At 34.3% G+C, this 18,214-nt stretch overlaps 1 protein-coding gene across 4 annotated transcripts in view; it reads left to right on the forward strand.

Moving 5' to 3' along the window:
- RFX3 (regulatory factor X3) overlaps nucleotides 1-18,214 on the forward strand; it is a 114,619-nt gene that overhangs the window by 89,101 nt on the left and 7,304 nt on the right. For all 4 annotated transcript variants that reach the window (XM_048291153.1, XM_048291152.1, XM_048291151.1 and 1 more), the window contains 11 exons: nucleotides 463-644; nucleotides 1,208-1,327; nucleotides 4,500-4,621; nucleotides 5,837-5,949; nucleotides 6,720-6,835; nucleotides 7,431-7,585; nucleotides 12,283-12,380; nucleotides 12,654-12,803; nucleotides 14,276-14,484; nucleotides 15,473-15,626; nucleotides 17,730-17,772. In XM_048291153.1, the coding sequence (XP_048147110.1) occupies nucleotides 463-644; nucleotides 1,208-1,327; nucleotides 4,500-4,621; nucleotides 5,837-5,949; nucleotides 6,720-6,835; nucleotides 7,431-7,585; nucleotides 12,283-12,380; nucleotides 12,654-12,803; nucleotides 14,276-14,484; nucleotides 15,473-15,626; nucleotides 17,730-17,772 (1,462 nt within the window). The remainder of the gene's footprint in view (nucleotides 1-462; nucleotides 645-1,207; nucleotides 1,328-4,499; nucleotides 4,622-5,836; nucleotides 5,950-6,719; nucleotides 6,836-7,430; nucleotides 7,586-12,282; nucleotides 12,381-12,653; nucleotides 12,804-14,275; nucleotides 14,485-15,472; nucleotides 15,627-17,729; nucleotides 17,773-18,214) is intronic.

Genomic DNA, 18,214 nt, shown 5'->3' on the forward strand with positions numbered 1-18,214 from the left:
TTTTCTTATGTGTATCTTAATGTTTTTTAATAACAGGCAAAGAGAAACAGTGTAATATTCCAGGTTTACAAACGCATTAACTATTTTGTCCAAGGAGTTTGTTTTCTGCAATTTATGTGTATTACATTCATAATTACTTTATTTCTTTGTGATACTAACAATTTGTCTCCAAAGCTTAGATACCTTTATCACGTACTGATGTGTGATACTGAATCAAAAATATTTTATGAAAAGGACACTTTCCTGAGGTCACAAGTTCAATGAGTTTTGCTATTTCCTGGTAATTCTGAAGATACTAAAGCATTTTTGTATAACTAACGTTTAAAGACTCTCTGAGGAAGGATGTAATTTTTCAATAGACCTGAGGAGTGGTTCCAACTGTCAGATGTTAATGCTGTATGGCTACAATATTTTTAATAAAGTATATAACAGGGGTTTTTTTCTGTTTTGTATGTGATACAGCTTCAGTGGCTTTTAGACAACTATGAAACTGCAGAAGGAGTGAGCCTTCCAAGAAGTACCCTTTACAACCATTACTTGCGACATTGTCAGGAGCACAAGTTGGATCCAGTCAATGCTGCCTCCTTTGGAAAACTCATACGGTCAATCTTCATGGGACTACGGACTAGAAGACTGGGAACTAGGTTTGTGCAATTGAAATCCTGAATTATAATAAAAAATAAAGGTAATAATTATGCATAAGAAACTTGTCTGCTAGGCAAAATAATACATAAGACCTGCATTTAAATATTACAGTGTTTTTCTGTCAGTTCTATTTCGTCATGTTGAACAGTTTTATATTTTTTCAAAATTATATTATGGTTTTATTTCTTCTGCTTTTGACAGTTTATGTGTTTATGTGTTGGTAACTATACTTCAGATTTTTATCATTACAAATAAATTATAGCTTGCCATTTGGAAATCACTAATAATGCTGTTTGCCTATAACTAGATAAGTTGTATTTATTTCCATTTTATTTTTCTTACTCAAGTGAAGTGCAAGTTAATATGCTGATAGTATTTGTTTAAGAGAGTGAATTAATTTCTCAAAGGTAGTAAAATGACACTCATGTAAAACCAGTATGATGGGAGAGCCAGACCTGATTTGGGTGTATTATTTTCCAGTCAATGTAAATTGTAAAGTAAATGTAATGTAAATATGTAAAACTACTGTTACTGCTCTTTTAATTCTTGCTTTTTCATAAAGGGGGAACTCCAAATATCATTACTATGGGATTCGTGTCAAGCCAGACTCTCCTCTTAATCGACTACAAGAGGACATGCAATATATGGCCATGAGACAACAGCCCATGCAGCAGAAACAGAGGTAAAGTGTGAAACATAACTACGTGCTAATAGTTCTAGTTCATCAAGTCTTACTTTTCCTTATATGGACAAGTTGAAATTCTAGTTCAGCTTTTCTGCTGTGAAAATAAAATGTGCTGGATATGTGCAGTTGATGTCAATGACATTAGGTACAATGTGGAAGAATATTTACCTAGAAATTTGCAAAAAATAAATAATAATAGAATTACCTGTAATATGAACAGACTCTTAACTATATTGAATTCTTGTCTCACAAGCTGAATAAAAGCAGCTAAAATTGAAATTAAGAGCTTTAATTTCAAATATTCCTATTTCTTTTCATTGCTGTATTGTTTCATGTACACACTTCTTATCAGAGAACGTACTATTAAGTTGCTTGATACTTATTTCATCTCCCTGTGAAGAATTAATGTGAACACAATGGTTTGCCTCTAAGTACGTGTAAGTATGTTCCCTTAGTATCTGTTATTCCTGACAAACCTGTGAAAGCTCAGAAGTAGTTGAAAGCAGTGGCACGGGACTGTACTGGTGGTGAAAGAATGTCTGAATATGCATATTAAAAACTATGTTAAACAGAAAATTTTAGGTGAAAAAGATGGAAATGAGTAAATTTCTTTGAAATTGATTTTTATTTGAGTGGTGTCGCTAGCCTCCCATATTACCTTAAAGTAAAATACATTAGATGCATAATTTCATGCCACTGATAGATTAGAAGAGCAGCATATCAAGCAAGTCACCTTTAGAGCAATTATTCCTCTCCAAAAAAGTTCAGTCAAATGAACAGTTTGGTATAGTGTACCAAGCATATTTTGTCTCCTTGGACACAACTGAGATATGGAAAACACAACTTCAAACTTTAACTTCGAATGCAAAGATCACTTTGATCTGAAATTATTCTACTGTCATTTCCAGACAGTACAGATTAGTTACAGCAGTAAATGGAAGTTCATGCTAAGATACATGGTCTTAACTATCTTTTGCTGAGCATAATACAGGAGCATGAGATGTCTCATAATACGTCACGTAGAAAATTCTTGTTACGAAAATCATGGCAGGATTATATAGTAAGGAGATAGATATTTACAAAATCTCCCAGCAAGCTCAATCTCATTCACTTAGAGGTTTCATTCACTTGAACTCAAAATTACATATGTGCACCTGACACTTTAGCGTGCCATAAATTGAGTCTCTCCTGATGGGAGAGGATTTGCTGAGAGTCCTTGCAAGGCGCTTAAAAGATAAAACGAGATGTCTTCTGTAGTTTCAATGCTTCTAGATAGTTGTTTATTAAGTCTTATCAGAGAAACTTGAGCCACTAGCATGACCCAGGTACAGCATGGAGGGAGGAAAAGCAGGAGTGAGAGCGAGAAGGACTGCTTATCAAGATTTACACAGCCTTTTAAAGACATTTTAACCAATAGTTACTAAAAATGTACATTATTTTTACTTTCTTACCAATTATTCAGTAACATGACTAGGAACTGCAGAATTTTCTATCCAATCAATCCAAACTACTTTTACTGCAAAATATGGAGTGGTAGAAGAAGGAGAAGAAGGTTTAGAGAACAACAACAATCCTCCATTTTGATATTTTTTTACTCTTATCTGTACACTATAAAGAGAAGCCTAAAACCTCTAAATTTTGCACCCTGTGGCAATCTTACATAGTAGTCTATAACCTAATTCACACCACTGTATTTTCTAGCTGTTGTCTGACTGTTGGTAATTTTTTCCAAGGTTTAAAGCTAAAACAGTGGTGTCCAGGGGGGTAAAAACCCTTAAGAACAGGCAGAGAAATAATCTCGACACTCTGGGTTCCTACATGCACCAAAACATATTCCACAATGGTCTAACTAGAATTATTTCTGGAAAAATGGTGCCAGTCAGCTAAACATTGTCATATCTCTTATCTTCTTGATTCACAATGACAAAGTGATTTTAGAATTTCATTATATAACTGTTAGGAGTGGATATTTCTTTTTGTATTATTTGCTTTATTATTTTAGTTAGTAACACCATATGTCTTATATAGTTCCCTTATTTTCCTTACCTAGGTATGTTTGGTGTCATTTTCTTAACTTCATGTCAGTATGTTCCTTGATTATATCAGAACAAAATCACACATACAGCACCATGTGCAGTTAGTGCCCACTTCTCCTGTGCCCCATGTTTTGCACTTGCACACATGTACCTGCACCAGCATGCACCTGTTCAGGCTGAATTCACACCAATCCTAAGCTCTGCTGTGAGAATCTGTGAAGGTGTTGATGAGGGGTGGGAACTGCAAGGTATCATTATGCTCAATAGGTAGCTGTTACATGAAAAATACTGTGCTGTAGGAGGCTTAGTATTTAACTTCAGTGTTTCATATGTGTCTGTATGTGTTCTTATCATTGTTATCCAAGTGTATTCGTGTGGTCCCCACTGCAACATATTCGAAAGTTTTAGCATGATTAAGAGAGAACTAAAAGACTGAATATTGTAATTTTCAGAATGATGGTAATGTTGCTCTTTTGTCAGCTTATTAATATTTCTAGTGGTTCTTTTGTCTTTTAAATTAGTGGTAAATTGCAGTCAATATACTTTTTTCTTGGTAGTTATACCAATTCTACCATCTCTATTAGACACATCTAATTGGATAAACACTTCTAGTCCTCCTCAGCAAAGGCTGTAGACAGAATGTGTGCCACACATCATTTTTCTTCTTTCCTTTTCTTAATTTGGGAACCTTTTTTATTTGCATAACTTCAGTATCCCAAAGTGCTTGTTTTGAAGTCTTCATTATCCTCAAACAGTAATGTTGTTTCTTCTTAAAGTAATGAAACATTATCTTTGTATTACAAAATTATGTCAAGCTGTTTGGAAAGGGATATATTTGATTCTTTTTGGTATAAATTTGGTGGTTTTGTATTATGCTGTTACTAAGCTAAATTCTACCAGAAATTTGGGAGTGCTGCTGGAATACCACCTTTGTGAATTCTGTAATGCATTGTTAATACCCTAGCTTTCCTTAGTGGTTGTTTCTTCTGTTATTTACAAAAATAAGTAAGAATCACTAGATTCTTTTGTCACTTGTCCTGAAAATTTTATTTTGAGATGGAAAAACCAAACTCTGTGTTCCATTTATGAAGAAGTAAACAGAAAGGATAATTTTGTACTTGATATTTTTGCAGGTATAAGCCTATGCAGAAAGTGGATGGAGTTGCAGATGGCTTCACAGGAAGTGGTCAACAGACAGGCACATCTGTTGAACAAACCGTAATTGCCCAAAGTCAACACCATCAACAGTTTCTAGGTATGAAAGCAGGTTTTATACTGCTATATAAATAAGAGGAACTTTGTTATCACTCTGAATATCAAGCCACACAAGTGCAATAGTTTCTTCTGAAGTTATCGTGCCCTCTTTAAAATCCTTACTCACAAAAGAACAGAAAGGCACTTAAATTACACGTGAGCTTTATGTAATATTTAATATGCATCATGTAAGTATAAAAGTAAAAATAGGGTGAGATATACTTCATATTACATAAATGAATTTGCTTTTCATAATTATATTAAGTGTGCATATTGAAATTCCTACCATGAAAGTTGTTTCCTTCATGTGCATTACATTGATTTTTATTTCATAAAAGCCAGGGTAGGAGGATGGCATTGCACTACTAGGCAGGTTAGCCACTCCCTGGGCTGTTTTGAAAGGGTGTTCTAGTGTTGTAAGTGGAAAGAGACGAAGAGTTTCAACTGAAATCCCAAAGGTCATGTTTGAAAATATCCAAATTGTGGATTTGTTGGTCCAGTTAAGCATGTATTCCAGTCATGGAAACAAACTGTAATTTAGTTAATTGTTTATGTAAAAAGAGTCCTTGGCTGTGCTGATAGAGTGTGCTATTAGTGTAGGTTGATTTGGTTGGGATTTTCAACCACCAAATCCTTTGGCCTAATTTTGCTGTTACTAAAACCGTTTGTAGCATAAGGGTAGCATTAAAATGTTTTGAATCTTCTTTTCCAGGTATGTTTCCATCCAGCATTTTTATCTTAATCAGCTTGTCTCACAGAAACATTTGTGACAAATAGTAAAAGCACACATTGGCTCTACTTGAAAGTCTAGTAAATGTCAAGTAAAAACATATAATGAGTTTATTAAGCCCCATCACACCTGGCTGCATAGAAACTCTTCAGCTGAACAACAAAAAAATTATTCAGGGATTAGTCTCTCCTGCACTGACTTAGATAGTTCCTTGCACCCTGTAATAGTCTGAAAAAGTGTGTGTTAGCTTCTCTGTATAGGTGTAGTATGTACATGATAGCATTTTATTCTATTCAAGTATAATTTTGTACTTATTTGTATTAAAAGTAATAATTTATTTACTATTTTGGCATACAACAGGTATGAAATAACATTCCGCTTTGAATATTATGACCGTTCGGAATTAATTTCTTCGTATAATCCTTAAATTTTTTTCTTAACCATACTGTAACTGGCACCTCTTTCATTATGTTGTCATGACAACAGATGCATCTCGAGTACTGCCAGAGTTTGGAGAAGTTGAAATATCTTCTCTGCCAGATGGTACTACCTTTGAGGACATCAAATCACTACAGAGTCTTTATCGAGAGCACTGTGAGGTATTTCCTAAAAAACATTTATTTTTGAAAGTTCATGACTTTTAGTGAAGGCCAGTACAAGAGAATAGTGCCAAATATATTGCAGCCATGATTGTGGTATGTGACTTTGCCCCAGGATATTTACTTATTTCATTGAAAAGGATAGCAAAAAGGGTTTTCTGGAGGATCCCCTTTACAGGGGAAAAGAATAATATGTAATAGATACTGAGAATGAAATGTCACATGTATGTTTTTCAGAATGTTATACTTTAGATAGTGCATGCAGATACTTGGTTTAGTCAACAGGAAATGTAAATCAGGTTAGATTAAAAGCACATTAAAAGCAGTAACTTTTTCTCATATCAAAGAGATATTGAGACATTTAAACCACATTTGATACTGAACAATATGTCTTTTAAAATTATTTTTGAAGGTGGTTCCAACTTACAAGGAATTATGAAAATGAGTAAAATGTCAGATTTACTCTTTTATTTGCAGTAGCAGTAAATATTTTCTATGCTTAAATTCCTCTGATATGTTTACATAGGCCATACTAGTTCCTGGAGGCTTCCATGCAAGCCTTATGCAAGTCTCTGTGCACAACAGTTTATGGTGCTGGAAAATTTATGGATATCAAAGGTATTAAAACAGATACCATTTATAACTTGAGAATTTACAGTTTGCCTTGGTTCCACTACATGATGAAGGAAAAAAGCTATAGATCTAATTGGCGTTGGGAGTGGAGGGAAGCTGGGTAAAAGACAATATGATCTCATGTTTTATTTTTTCAGGCAATACTGGATGTTGTTGTTAATCTTCAATTCAGCCTGATAGAAAAATTGTGGCAAACTTTCTGGCGCTATTCTCCTTCTGCTCCACCTGATGGCACTCCTGTTAATGAACCAAGGTCAGTAAATGTTTCTCTTTGCTTAATGTGTCTCGTGATAATTCGAATGTGAAATAAAAAAAATTATATTAGTTTTAACTTAACAGTAATAATTTTTTCTCCTATGATTATTTCCCAAGTTAAATTTATGTTGTCTGGCAGTTTTGTATAGCCTGGGTTTATGCCAAAGAGCAGTCTAAAAACAGTTGTGTCATCCATTGGGGTATTTTGCATGGACAAATATGGTGAAGGTGACACTTACCAATATTTTATCCACTTCTTTTAAGCCAAAAGGATCATTCATATGTCTGCACTACTTATGAGCTGTAGGAGAATTATGGAGATATTTCTTAAATCCATTTCTGTGTGAGACAATGTGTAAATAAGTTGTATTGGGTAGAGCTGAGACATCTATGATGCTTGTATAAAAAAATACATTTTAACACCCATTGCATGTTTTTACCTGCTGTAAATCATGGAATCATAGAAACTTTAGGTCAGAAAAGTTAAATTCAACTGTTAACCTACCACTGCCATGTTAACTGCTAAACCATGCCCCCAGGTGCCATAAATGCATTATTGTTTATTAATTTGCTACGGGTTTTTTTAACACCAGCAATCTGAGTGAAATAGAAAGTCGACTTCCTAAAGCAAAGCTGATTACTCTGTGCAAGAATGAGTCAATTCTGAAATGGATGTGTAACTGTGACCACGTGATGTACCAGGCTTTGGTGGAGATTCTCATTCCTGACGTCCTTAGACCTATTCCTAGTAAGTTGAACACCTGAAACATTTGTAACGATTTTTCTGCAAGCATGTATATGGTGGAGGTGTACTTGTGCCTCACAGGACAGCTTAAGAAAAAAGTTTGAAAGTTACACAAGTAACTGTGTATAATTTATCCTCAGTTTTGTTGTGTAAGGAGTTGTGCTGGGAATTGACATATGCTTTGAACTCTAAAAGTTGGAAGATCTAGTTTTTAAGATACAGTGTCATATTAAAATTTCTTCTTTCTCTATATCTGTTATATCTTCAGGTAAAAATGTTTGCCCCTTACCCTGGCTCTAGGGTACCTGATGGAAAGAAGTCCTGTGGCCCTGTGCACTAGTATCAGTCAATCCTTCCACTAAATTCAGTAGTTTTCTGTTTAAACATCACATATTAATCTTTGATTAGTCTGAAAAAGAAATATGGTCTTTGTGATTCCATGTTTGAAGTGTTGGTCCTTTGTTCCTGACTGCTGAAATAAATTCTAATGACTGTTAAGGCAGTGAAGAATTCCTAGTCCAATTTATTATTCCAATCTACTGTTTTTTCTGTCATACATCTACATGAAAGAGTGAGTAATTGTCCAGTCATGCCACCATAACCAGGAGCAGAGATTTCTTTTCAAATTTAATTTTACTAGAATCTGTCATTGCTCTAGCAGTGTATTTTTATGGCTATCTTTGGTAGAAAACAAATTTATGTGAAGAAAGTTGAACTCCTTCATGAAGTATTTATTGTCTCACATACACTGTCCTAAATATAATAAAGAAATCATGTTAGCAACCCACTAAAAACCTCATACCTCCTACATATTATCTCCTTCCCATGAAAAAAAAACCAGTATTCACTTTAGAAAGTTTAAAAATATTTTAAAAAATATTAATCCAAAAAGTAGTTTTGCAGGTAACAAAGCTATATTGTCATGCTGTGAACACCTCTTCTGGTATGGTGACTCCAGCAGTAATAAGCACTTCATAAGAATATTTGGTGGTAGTGCCTTGCAGAAAAGTTTTATTGACTTCTTGCTTGCCAGTGGAATAAAATCAGGTTTTAGCAAATTATGTATAATGCAAAAAAAAAAAAAAATTGAAACTGGAAATGTACAAAATCTGAAGGTTTGCCATTTACAGAGTGCGTTTTACCTTTTTTTTTAAGGAACGAGTAAGTGCTTGTTAGCAATTGACATCATTTGGGCATCTATATGTGAAAATAAAGGAAAAATGTTTTCTCAAATGCATGTAATTATTGACAGCTATTACTTGTGTAAATTATTTTGCATTGGTTTATATTTAATGTTTTACTTCTCTCATGACAATACCATTAGGTAGGATTTTAGAGTAATATAGCGTATCACAAAAAATTAGGCAGTGATAAAAACCCCCACAAATTTAATTATAACATTTAATAGGCTGAATGAAAACTCTCAATTGCAAAAGCAAGTTAATTTCTGAATAGAAAGGTAGTGCAGACACAGTTTTTCATCAAACCCGCACCTCTCCTTTTCAGTTGCTTTTCCTGCAAAGCCTGGTAGTCTCTAGAGGAGTGTTCAGATGACAGCTATACAGCTCATGGTGTCTTCCTGCCTTGCTTCATGAGATGCATTGGGCATTGCCAATACAAGATTTCAAGGAATGGGGCAAAATCAATTAATATCAATAATTAGAGGCAACATGTCCTTTTCACACTATTTCTTTCTTTCTAGAATTACCAATCATATTTGAATAATTGATACCTACTGTGTTTGACATTCCTGTTTTGGGGATGGTCATCAGACTGTTGGATTCAAACACGTCATCTAATCCCAGGACAAATTCATCCTAAGAGACTTCTGCCTCCTTTTTGTGAACAGTCCAGTGGTTTTCTGCTCAGAATTGCACTCACTGAGCTACCTTTGGAAGACAGCTAACATATTTTCTTACTTTATCCTTTAGAACCAGCTAACTAAATGGCCTTTTTTAGCAGCTTTCCTTTAATGATGGGCCATCCAGGTTTCTTCTTCACTGTTAAATGGTTAAAATCTTGTGATTTTTTTAACTCCTGCTTTTGAATAAAAGCATCTCCAGTCATTACAAGAGACTGAGATAATGGCTAAAGGTTGAATATAACAAAAATGCAGCTAGGTGAAGCAGACAAATTCATCATCCTCTGTAGGAAAATAGCAATTTGTAGGGAAGTTTGGACTCTGTAGAGGAGCTGGGACTGTAAATGCTTCATTAAAGGCATGTTTATGATTTTTTTCTTGAGTAAATGGGAAGAGAGCAGCAGCTGCTGCTCAAAATAGGGAAAAATACTAATTTGAAAGGGGCTTGAAGAAAGCATAATTTTTTCAAGTTTGGGTTTTTTTGTCTAGATCTTCAGTGTTTTTTCTTTTAGACAAGTCATATTGTTGATACATACTACTGGAGTAGAAAAAAAAGACTGTTGAGGAAAAAATGGTTTTATTTTTAACCTCTGTATTAAATTTGTCAGCTGAAATGTTTAGCACCCACAGAATGAGTGAAGAATTGCTGTGTATAAAACAACAAAATTCCTTTTCCTAAGAAAAGCAAAATGCTGTCCATTGAAGTCAGGAATAAAGCCCATCATTATGTAGTGTCTTTGACAATAGACCAGAGCTATTATGTTTTAGAATGGGCATCTTACATCTTCACAAGAGGCAGAATGGACAGTAACAAATTTGGTGTTGAGTTAGTTTCCATGATTGGTGGAGAATTTATGCAAAATACACTTCCACACCATATTATACAATTCCAGACAGGCAAAAAATTAGAGTACTGGAAAGGCTGTAAAGCTCAGTTTTGTACAAGTCAGAGGGGTTTTGGTTCAGAAGTCAAGCTTTTTAGGTGCTTATTCAAATCAAACTTTCACTAACTGCCATTGCCACATTATGTAGTGTATGAGTAGTAACACTTAATGATTTAGGCCATTTACTTTGCACCATGCTTATCATGCAAAGATCCTTTGAAAGGGTTCAGATGAACTTAACAGTTCAAGGATGTAGGTACGTAAGGTTTTGGTAGTGGCTAGATGTGTACTTAAGGATATGAGAAAAAATCTGTATTTAATGTATCTCCAAAGCTCATTAGAAATTCATGGTTGTTCTATACAATAGTGATGCCTGATCAGCTACTTTAGCTATTTTATTTCTTCAGAACTTAGAATTCCTTTTATTTGTTCCCTTTTCTTACTAGTTAAAGGTCTTTCTTGAAAGGCCTGAGCTGCTTTTCTATATTTATTTTTAAAGGAGATCAGCATTACAGTGATGCAAATAATTTTGTAATATATATACTTGGGTAAAAAAGAGTAATGAGAACATTAGAGGTGAAAAAGCAGTAATATTCTTCTTAAATGTCTAAGTACCATTCATACAGTATTTACATTATTGCTTCCATCTTGTCCTGTAGGTAAGAAAAGATGAGTGAATACATAGTCAATTAGTAAGTGCACAGAAATAATTTGCAAAGCAGCACAAGTGAGCTAGAGGATTGACAGGGTTGAGGAAAAAAGCTTGTTCTTCATGAGTAAACCCTAAAGGACAAAAAAAAAAAAAAAAGATAACAGGGCTGAGCTAACACAGATACTTTGTAAGATCAAATTGTGGTCAGCTAAGCATCCAAATGCATGGTGAGTTATATAAATTGCCAGTATGGGTTCTACTGCTTATGACTGCAAGTTTGAAGACATGTGAAAAAGATATCACAAAGAATACAATTTCTTTTTTAGTAAATTTACATTTCTGGTAGAAAGCTTTATTTTAAAAAGGTATTATTTAAAAAAAGGTATTATTTCCTTAGGTTTTTTCCTCTTCACTTTTGTAGTTGCATTCATTCTCTGGTAGTCTTCAGAAACCTGTAGTTTTTTCTTTTTGTCTCCTACTTTTTGCAGCAGTTTGAGTGTTGCACTGTTGCATTGTTATGTCAATGTGCAAGGGTTAGGTGTGGGAAAGCTGGGTTTTTATCACTCAGAAGACATGATTTTATTTTTTCCAGGTACAGTTCCTTGGGACAATACTTCCTGTCTTCCTCTTTTGAAAAATTAAAACTTCTGTATTTAGTAATGCAGAATACTGTAGGAACTTCTTCAGTGTCTCTCTAAGTCTCTGTTAGCCACTCAGCATTTCTGTGGATGGTATAGAAAAGAAACAAAATGCACACAGATTTCACAGTCATTTGAATAATTTCACTTTCTGTCAGTGAAACACTCCTATATCTTGCTTATTGATGACATCCTTAAGCACTGCATGTGAATGGAATTTGTTCTTTAAAACTGATTTAAGCAGCACTATGACATGGTTTAAGATTACTATGGACTTACTTGAGGAAACTGCAGTGTTCCTATAAGTGGATTTTTCCCCAGACTTTTGCTTTTTAAAAGAGGTGCTTAGGTAAAATGGAAAGTGGAAGTTTGTGATGGAAATTTAGTGTTGTTCTCCTATAGGAGTGCCCAAAACAATACTGCTAAGTCACAAACTTCTTTGGAAGATTGTCTGGTGAAGAAGTCAGAAATGCTTATTAAACCAAAACTAAAATAATTTTTGTGTAATCTTTATCTCAGTGAGGCATTTTGAACCCAGACTAAATTTGTCTAGTAAGTAAATGCAGCAGGCCTGAAAGTTGAGTACAAGAGTTCTGAGGATGCAAAACATTTCAAAACAGGTGCACTCCTTTCTTTTCATTCTCTTTTTATTCTCCAATCTATAGGTGCCTTGACCCAAGCCATTCGCAATTTTGCAAAAAGCCTTGAAGGTTGGCTTTCAAATGCCATGAACAATATTCCACAGAGGATGATACAAACCAAGGTAGATGAAACTATTGAAGTATTATTCTTGCAAGTGGCAAACCAAGTGGGCAGTAGCATCTAAAAGAAGCAGCATTTTCACTTTAATGCTGAATTTCATGTTTAGCATCAAGCTTCAGATAGTGGGAGAGGAAATAACATTATTTGATCTGCTACATGGTATAATTCAAATATGAGGACTCATTAATATAAACTGTTAAAATGAAAGTAAATACTCAATCTGTGGAGTTAATCTATAGAGTACAATATTTAAAAATACTAAATTTCTTCATAGGTTGCCGCTGTAAGTGCCTTTGCCCAGACTCTGCGAAGATACACATCTCTTAATCACCTGGCTCAAGCAGCTCGTGCTGTGCTTCAAAATACTTCTCAAATCAACCAGATGCTCAATGATCTCAACCGTGTTGATTTTGCCAATGTTCAGGTAAAATTTAGTTTTGAATAGCAGAGGTTTTTAAGTGTTATTTCCTCTGTGATTTTGAACATTATTGTTAGGTGTCATTCTATGAAGAAAGTAAAGTGCTAATATTTCACTCATTCATATATGTAGTGATTCAGTCCAAAAGTGACATTGCTTTAGGAAAATAAGAGCTCAGAACCATTACCTGATTCCATTTACTCTCTTGAAGTGCACGTATTCTTCCAAGTTCTGTGCAAATGTAGAGCAAATACTTTCTTAGAATGGGTACCATGAATCGTGTCTTACTAATAGCAAAAATGATATTTTAGGATTAGATCTCAGTAGCATATCTTCTGAATGTCTCTTAAAGTTATTAAATGCCAGCATTTTCAGTAGAGACTGTCTCCATTATTTAAAACCCCATACACGAGTATGTTTTATCTAAGTGCCTGTGCTAAAATTTACAAGATCTCCTGAATAATGGATTAGATTAGTATGATTAGAACCTATAGAGCATAAATTATGTTTTTACTAAGAATAATTTCTCTATATGTTTCTGCTTGTCTGAGGAAAAATACTGCTGTCCTTTTGGCCAGCAAAGTCAAAGGTTTCAGATTCTTGGTAGTTCTGTGTTTGTCTTCTTTGTGAACGAGTGTTTTAATATACATGTTAATACTCTTAACAGAAATCTAGTCAAGAGTTCTGGACCAAAGATACAATATATTAAGTACAGTAATATGTTGACATGGATACAGAGTCTGTGAATGAGGTGTTAACTTGGCACATGACAGCTAGAGTTTAAATGGAAATGGCTTGCAGTTAGTGAGCTGTCATTTTTTTCTCATTTTCTGAATTGAACAGTTAGCTTTATTTAAACTTGGTAACACTGACTAAATTGCTGATTATTGTATGCATACTGTGTTTCTCCACTTGTGTGCAGCTTATGTTTATGTAATGTGTCATCTATTACTGCCTAGAATCAGCAAACAACAATCCTTGTTTGTGTACAAAGCTTCTTTTATAAGATGATATAACAGGATTTGTCTTTAAGCTTAACTTCTTCAGAGCAAAAGGAATGTTGCACTTGATTTCTCGCTACTTGTTTTATTACTTTAGTCCCCTGCATTTGACTCTTCCTGCTTGCCCTGCCTGACATCCCAGAAAAAAATGACAAGTTATAAGTATTTCAGTAGAAAAATGACAAAAGTGGAAGCCTTTTTTCACAAATGAATGTAGGAAACTACAACAAACTTTTGTTGCTTACATTGCTTGTTCTAATTCCTTTATTTGATGTCTGTTCTTTTATGCTATGCTTTCCCCACCTATTTGCTTTCAACAAAACTACAATAGCTGTAAATAACAACTACTTCTTAGTGTGTCTAGTAAGTGGGTCCAGTCTCTTTCATCCATTGAACAGCCTAATCTTTGAGATACAACTACATTCTGTGCTTTGGCTTATGTATTGTCAATTCAAGATCTGCCATGTGCTATAACAGGAGCAGGCTTCCTGGGTGTGCCAGTGTGATGACAACATGGTTCAGAGACTAGAAACAGATTTCAAGATGACTCTTCAACAGCAGAGCACTCTGGAGCAGTGGGCTGCCTGGCTTGATAATGTAATGATGCAAGCATTGAAACCGTATGAAGGAAGACCCAGCTTTCCTAAAGCAGCACGGCAATTTCTGTTAAAATGGTCTTTCTACAGGTAGTATTTAATAGACTTTAAAACATTCTGACTCTTCTATTATTTGCTGAACTGTGCATTGTACTGAAGTTGGCAAATCTAATATCAAACAGTGGCTTGGTACATCATGAAAAATACGGGTTTTTTCCAGAGTACCTCTGCTATTAACCTTGAACTCAGGGCTATCGGCAAATGAACAGGGACCTAAATGACCCTTGTTTATTGCTTTAAAAAGCATCTGAAAATGAATGCAGGTGTCGTTTTGTCCAGAGTTAGAAACATACTATGATTTTTTTTGGTTAAATAACTATGCAATTATTAAGCCACTATTTTTAGCATTACTTACTAAAACATTGTGGCATCAATGTTTATGAGATAAGAAAGACAAAAGCTGTTTTTAATATATGGAAAGAACATTAAGACAAGCATTCCATGTTAGCTGCTTATTGAAACAGTTATCAGAGTAAACCTTGTTCTTTGAACCTGACTGTAGCAACTGCTTGCTAAAGATGCCAGAATTTGTTGATATAATATGAACACACAATTCTATCATTTCTGAATTTTAAGTTTCAAAGCTATTTAAATTCTGGCAATTAAAAGCTTTGTCCTGGAAAGATTGACACAACAGACACCATTTAAGGAATAGTTTCTTAAAGAACCAAATAGTTTTCTTACCATTTTAGTTGTTTATGTTTTCAACAAAGTTTCTTTCAAGTTAAGTTTTACACTTGCTCAATTATTGGTTGTTATGCATAGGTCAAAACCAAAACCAAACAAGTCTGGTTATTTCTTATGTGGCGTCCAACAGTACCTTCAGAGAAAGGAGAGAAGCAAATGATTGCCCTTTCCGGTCATCCCTTTCCAAAGACACCATAAATCAGACGTTTGTGGACACTGTTGCTTTTGAGAATATTGGTTTTGAAGTGAAATGTCTGTCTACACGGATAAATGTTAAAATGGCTGTGACATATAATACATAAACATATATATATTTTTTATTTTTGAATAGCTCAATGGTGATTCGGGATTTAACCTTGCGCAGTGCTGCTAGCTTTGGCTCTTTTCATCTGATCCGCTTGCTTTACGATGAATACATGTTTTACTTAGTAGAGCATCGTGTTGCTCAGGCAACAGGAGAGACACCTATTGCAGTTATGGGAGAGGTAAGATAATATGTAAGAGACTAGAGTGATAGATTTAGTGATGATTTGGAAAAAGTGTTTTTTAAGCATGTACATAGAATGGTAGGATGTTCTGCAGTATAACAGTAGACTGAGTTACAAATATATACAGTGGTTTCAAACTTGATTCACTGGTTCATTGTCAGAGTACTAAAATCACACTGAATTCTTAAAATCAATTATTTCTAAAATAACTTACTCTTTTACAAATCTGCACACAGATTCATGTGCATAGTTTGAAAAATGTTGATCAACCTACAACCATTTTCCACTCTTTGAGACCTGAATATTTTATGTGTAAATAAAAGAGCATAGTAATAGGAAAATGTTACTTTTGTGGATCCATTTACATGCGTTTGCACACATAATTCCCACACAAAATGTATACCCTCTTTGACATTAGAAGGCTGGTTTACATGCAGAATTTTGGCTTGTACAGTACTGTTCACATACCAGTGCAGACATACATAGAGGTTTGCAACACATTTGATTTTCATACAATTGTTTCAAAGACTATTGGTTTAAAAAGCACATCTAGAGTCTTAATTCATAACAATAACTTTATACTCAGCTACGGCATCTACAAAGCGAAGTCTTTCTTATCCCTCTTCAGTAGTTCATCTGACCTTTAATTTTGAGTGACACAGTAAGGAAAGCATGAATTGTTCCCAAAGAATTATGCTTCAAAGTTGCTGGAAAATGGATATATTTGAAAATATGCTAAATTGTTAATAGGATGGATTTGTTGCATTTTTACACTTGTGAGTCACTCTATCATGTTCTGTGTTACCTATAAATTGCAGGTAATTTTGCTAGTTGATTTGGCATCGGTTGTCATTCTTCCCACAAGATATATTGATAGATTTATTAAATATTATAAAGAGATAATACACTTTCAAGAGAAATTGGAAAATGTCTCAGCTTTCTTTGTCAAATTATTCTATATCATGTGTCATGACATGTTTCAGAAAAATTAAATAGTATTTCTACTTAGTAGAAAGGCCCACCATCAGTATACATGCTGTTATATTTCTTGCCTTACATTTGCAGAAAGTATTACACAAGTATAGGTACTACATTCTTCTTGTCTCTGCAGACTTTATATCTTAGACATAAATGTAGCATAGGGTTTTCTAAAAAGTTTACGAGACTGAAGATGGAAATACTATGAGGAAGTAAGTATTGCAAAACATTTGGAGGTGAGAGGCAGAATAGAAGTTAGATGCATTAAATGTGTGTTTTCTTATGTTTCTGTGTATTCAATGGCTGTGACTGAAATAAAATGAGGAAGATTACAGTGCAACAAGCACTGTAAGACAGTATAAACTGGTTGCAGCTGAGAAAAGCATTCTCATACTTCTCCCTTCCTCTTCTTCCACCCTTGGACATAGGTATTGGCAAAATTCTTCTGGAAAAGACTGGTACCATCATTTATGGTTAGAAATGTATCTGTCTAAACAATGTGCTCCTTTCATTTGATATCCGTTGGTGGCATTTTACTCTTCCAAATTTCACACAAGAGAAATGGAGAAAGGAAAGGGAAGAAGGTTTCTAACTTACACGCAACTTCTTTTAAAAGGTCTGGATTTTGATGTAAATCAGTTATCAGGTTATAAACCCTTTCTCAGCAGTGCCTTTCATCTACCTTACAGGTAGATTAGCAACACTGCGGCACACCTTCATTTTTGTTCCAGCACAATTAAAATGGTGCCTGGGAAATTTTAAAAAGAGCTTTTTGTTAAAATATTGGCAGTTCAGAATGAATATCAATTATAATTTATGGCTTTATAAAACTCAGAAATAGCTCACTTCAAACAACAAAGGCCCTGATGAAGCAATCTTTAAAAAAGGTTGTTCTTCTCCATTCTAATTTTTGAGGGTTTACTTAGTGATAATTGTCTTAATAAGCACAAGACTGAAATGGAATGGGAAATTGCTCTGCTATGGATGTGGCTGCAGCTAAGATTATTCATTTGAATGAATGCAACTGTCAAACCAGTGGGGGACAGATTTCCTACATCATAGATATTCTAAGATCACATTTGCTTAAGACTGTGTCCATTTCTCTTATTGTTTATTTTGCAGTTTGGTGATTTAAATGCTGTGTCCCCTGGAAATATGGATAAAGGTAAGCATTTTAGTATCTCCAGGGTCTAATTCTATGTAGAGCTAATGTGTCTCTGAGCAAAATAAATCTTTATGTTTTAAAAACACAGTCAAACAGAATTTAGAGTCGTATCATCCTTTAAAGAGCATGTATATGTTGTATGGATACATTGATATAATACAATAGCTATGTATGTAATATCACACATAATAATGACTGGAATATTGTAGGTTTGTTTTAAAATAAGAATATTTAAAAGATGTTTATTATTGTCACAAAGGAATATCCAATTTTAATGCAAATTTTGTATTATCTAATAGGACAGAGGAGGGTAGCAGCTGTGTGAATTAAAACAAGAGTATACTTATGGATGTTTAACTGTAGTGAATGTTTTGCTATGTCAAGAAGCAGAATTGTATGCAAGTAGTCAGGGAGAAGTTAGTTCCTTACAATCCCTTCATGC

The sequence above is a fragment of the Corvus hawaiiensis genome, chromosome Z, assembly GCF_020740725.1.
Source record: "Corvus hawaiiensis isolate bCorHaw1 chromosome Z, bCorHaw1.pri.cur, whole genome shotgun sequence".
NCBI lineage: Eukaryota > Metazoa > Chordata > Aves > Passeriformes > Corvidae > Corvus > Corvus hawaiiensis.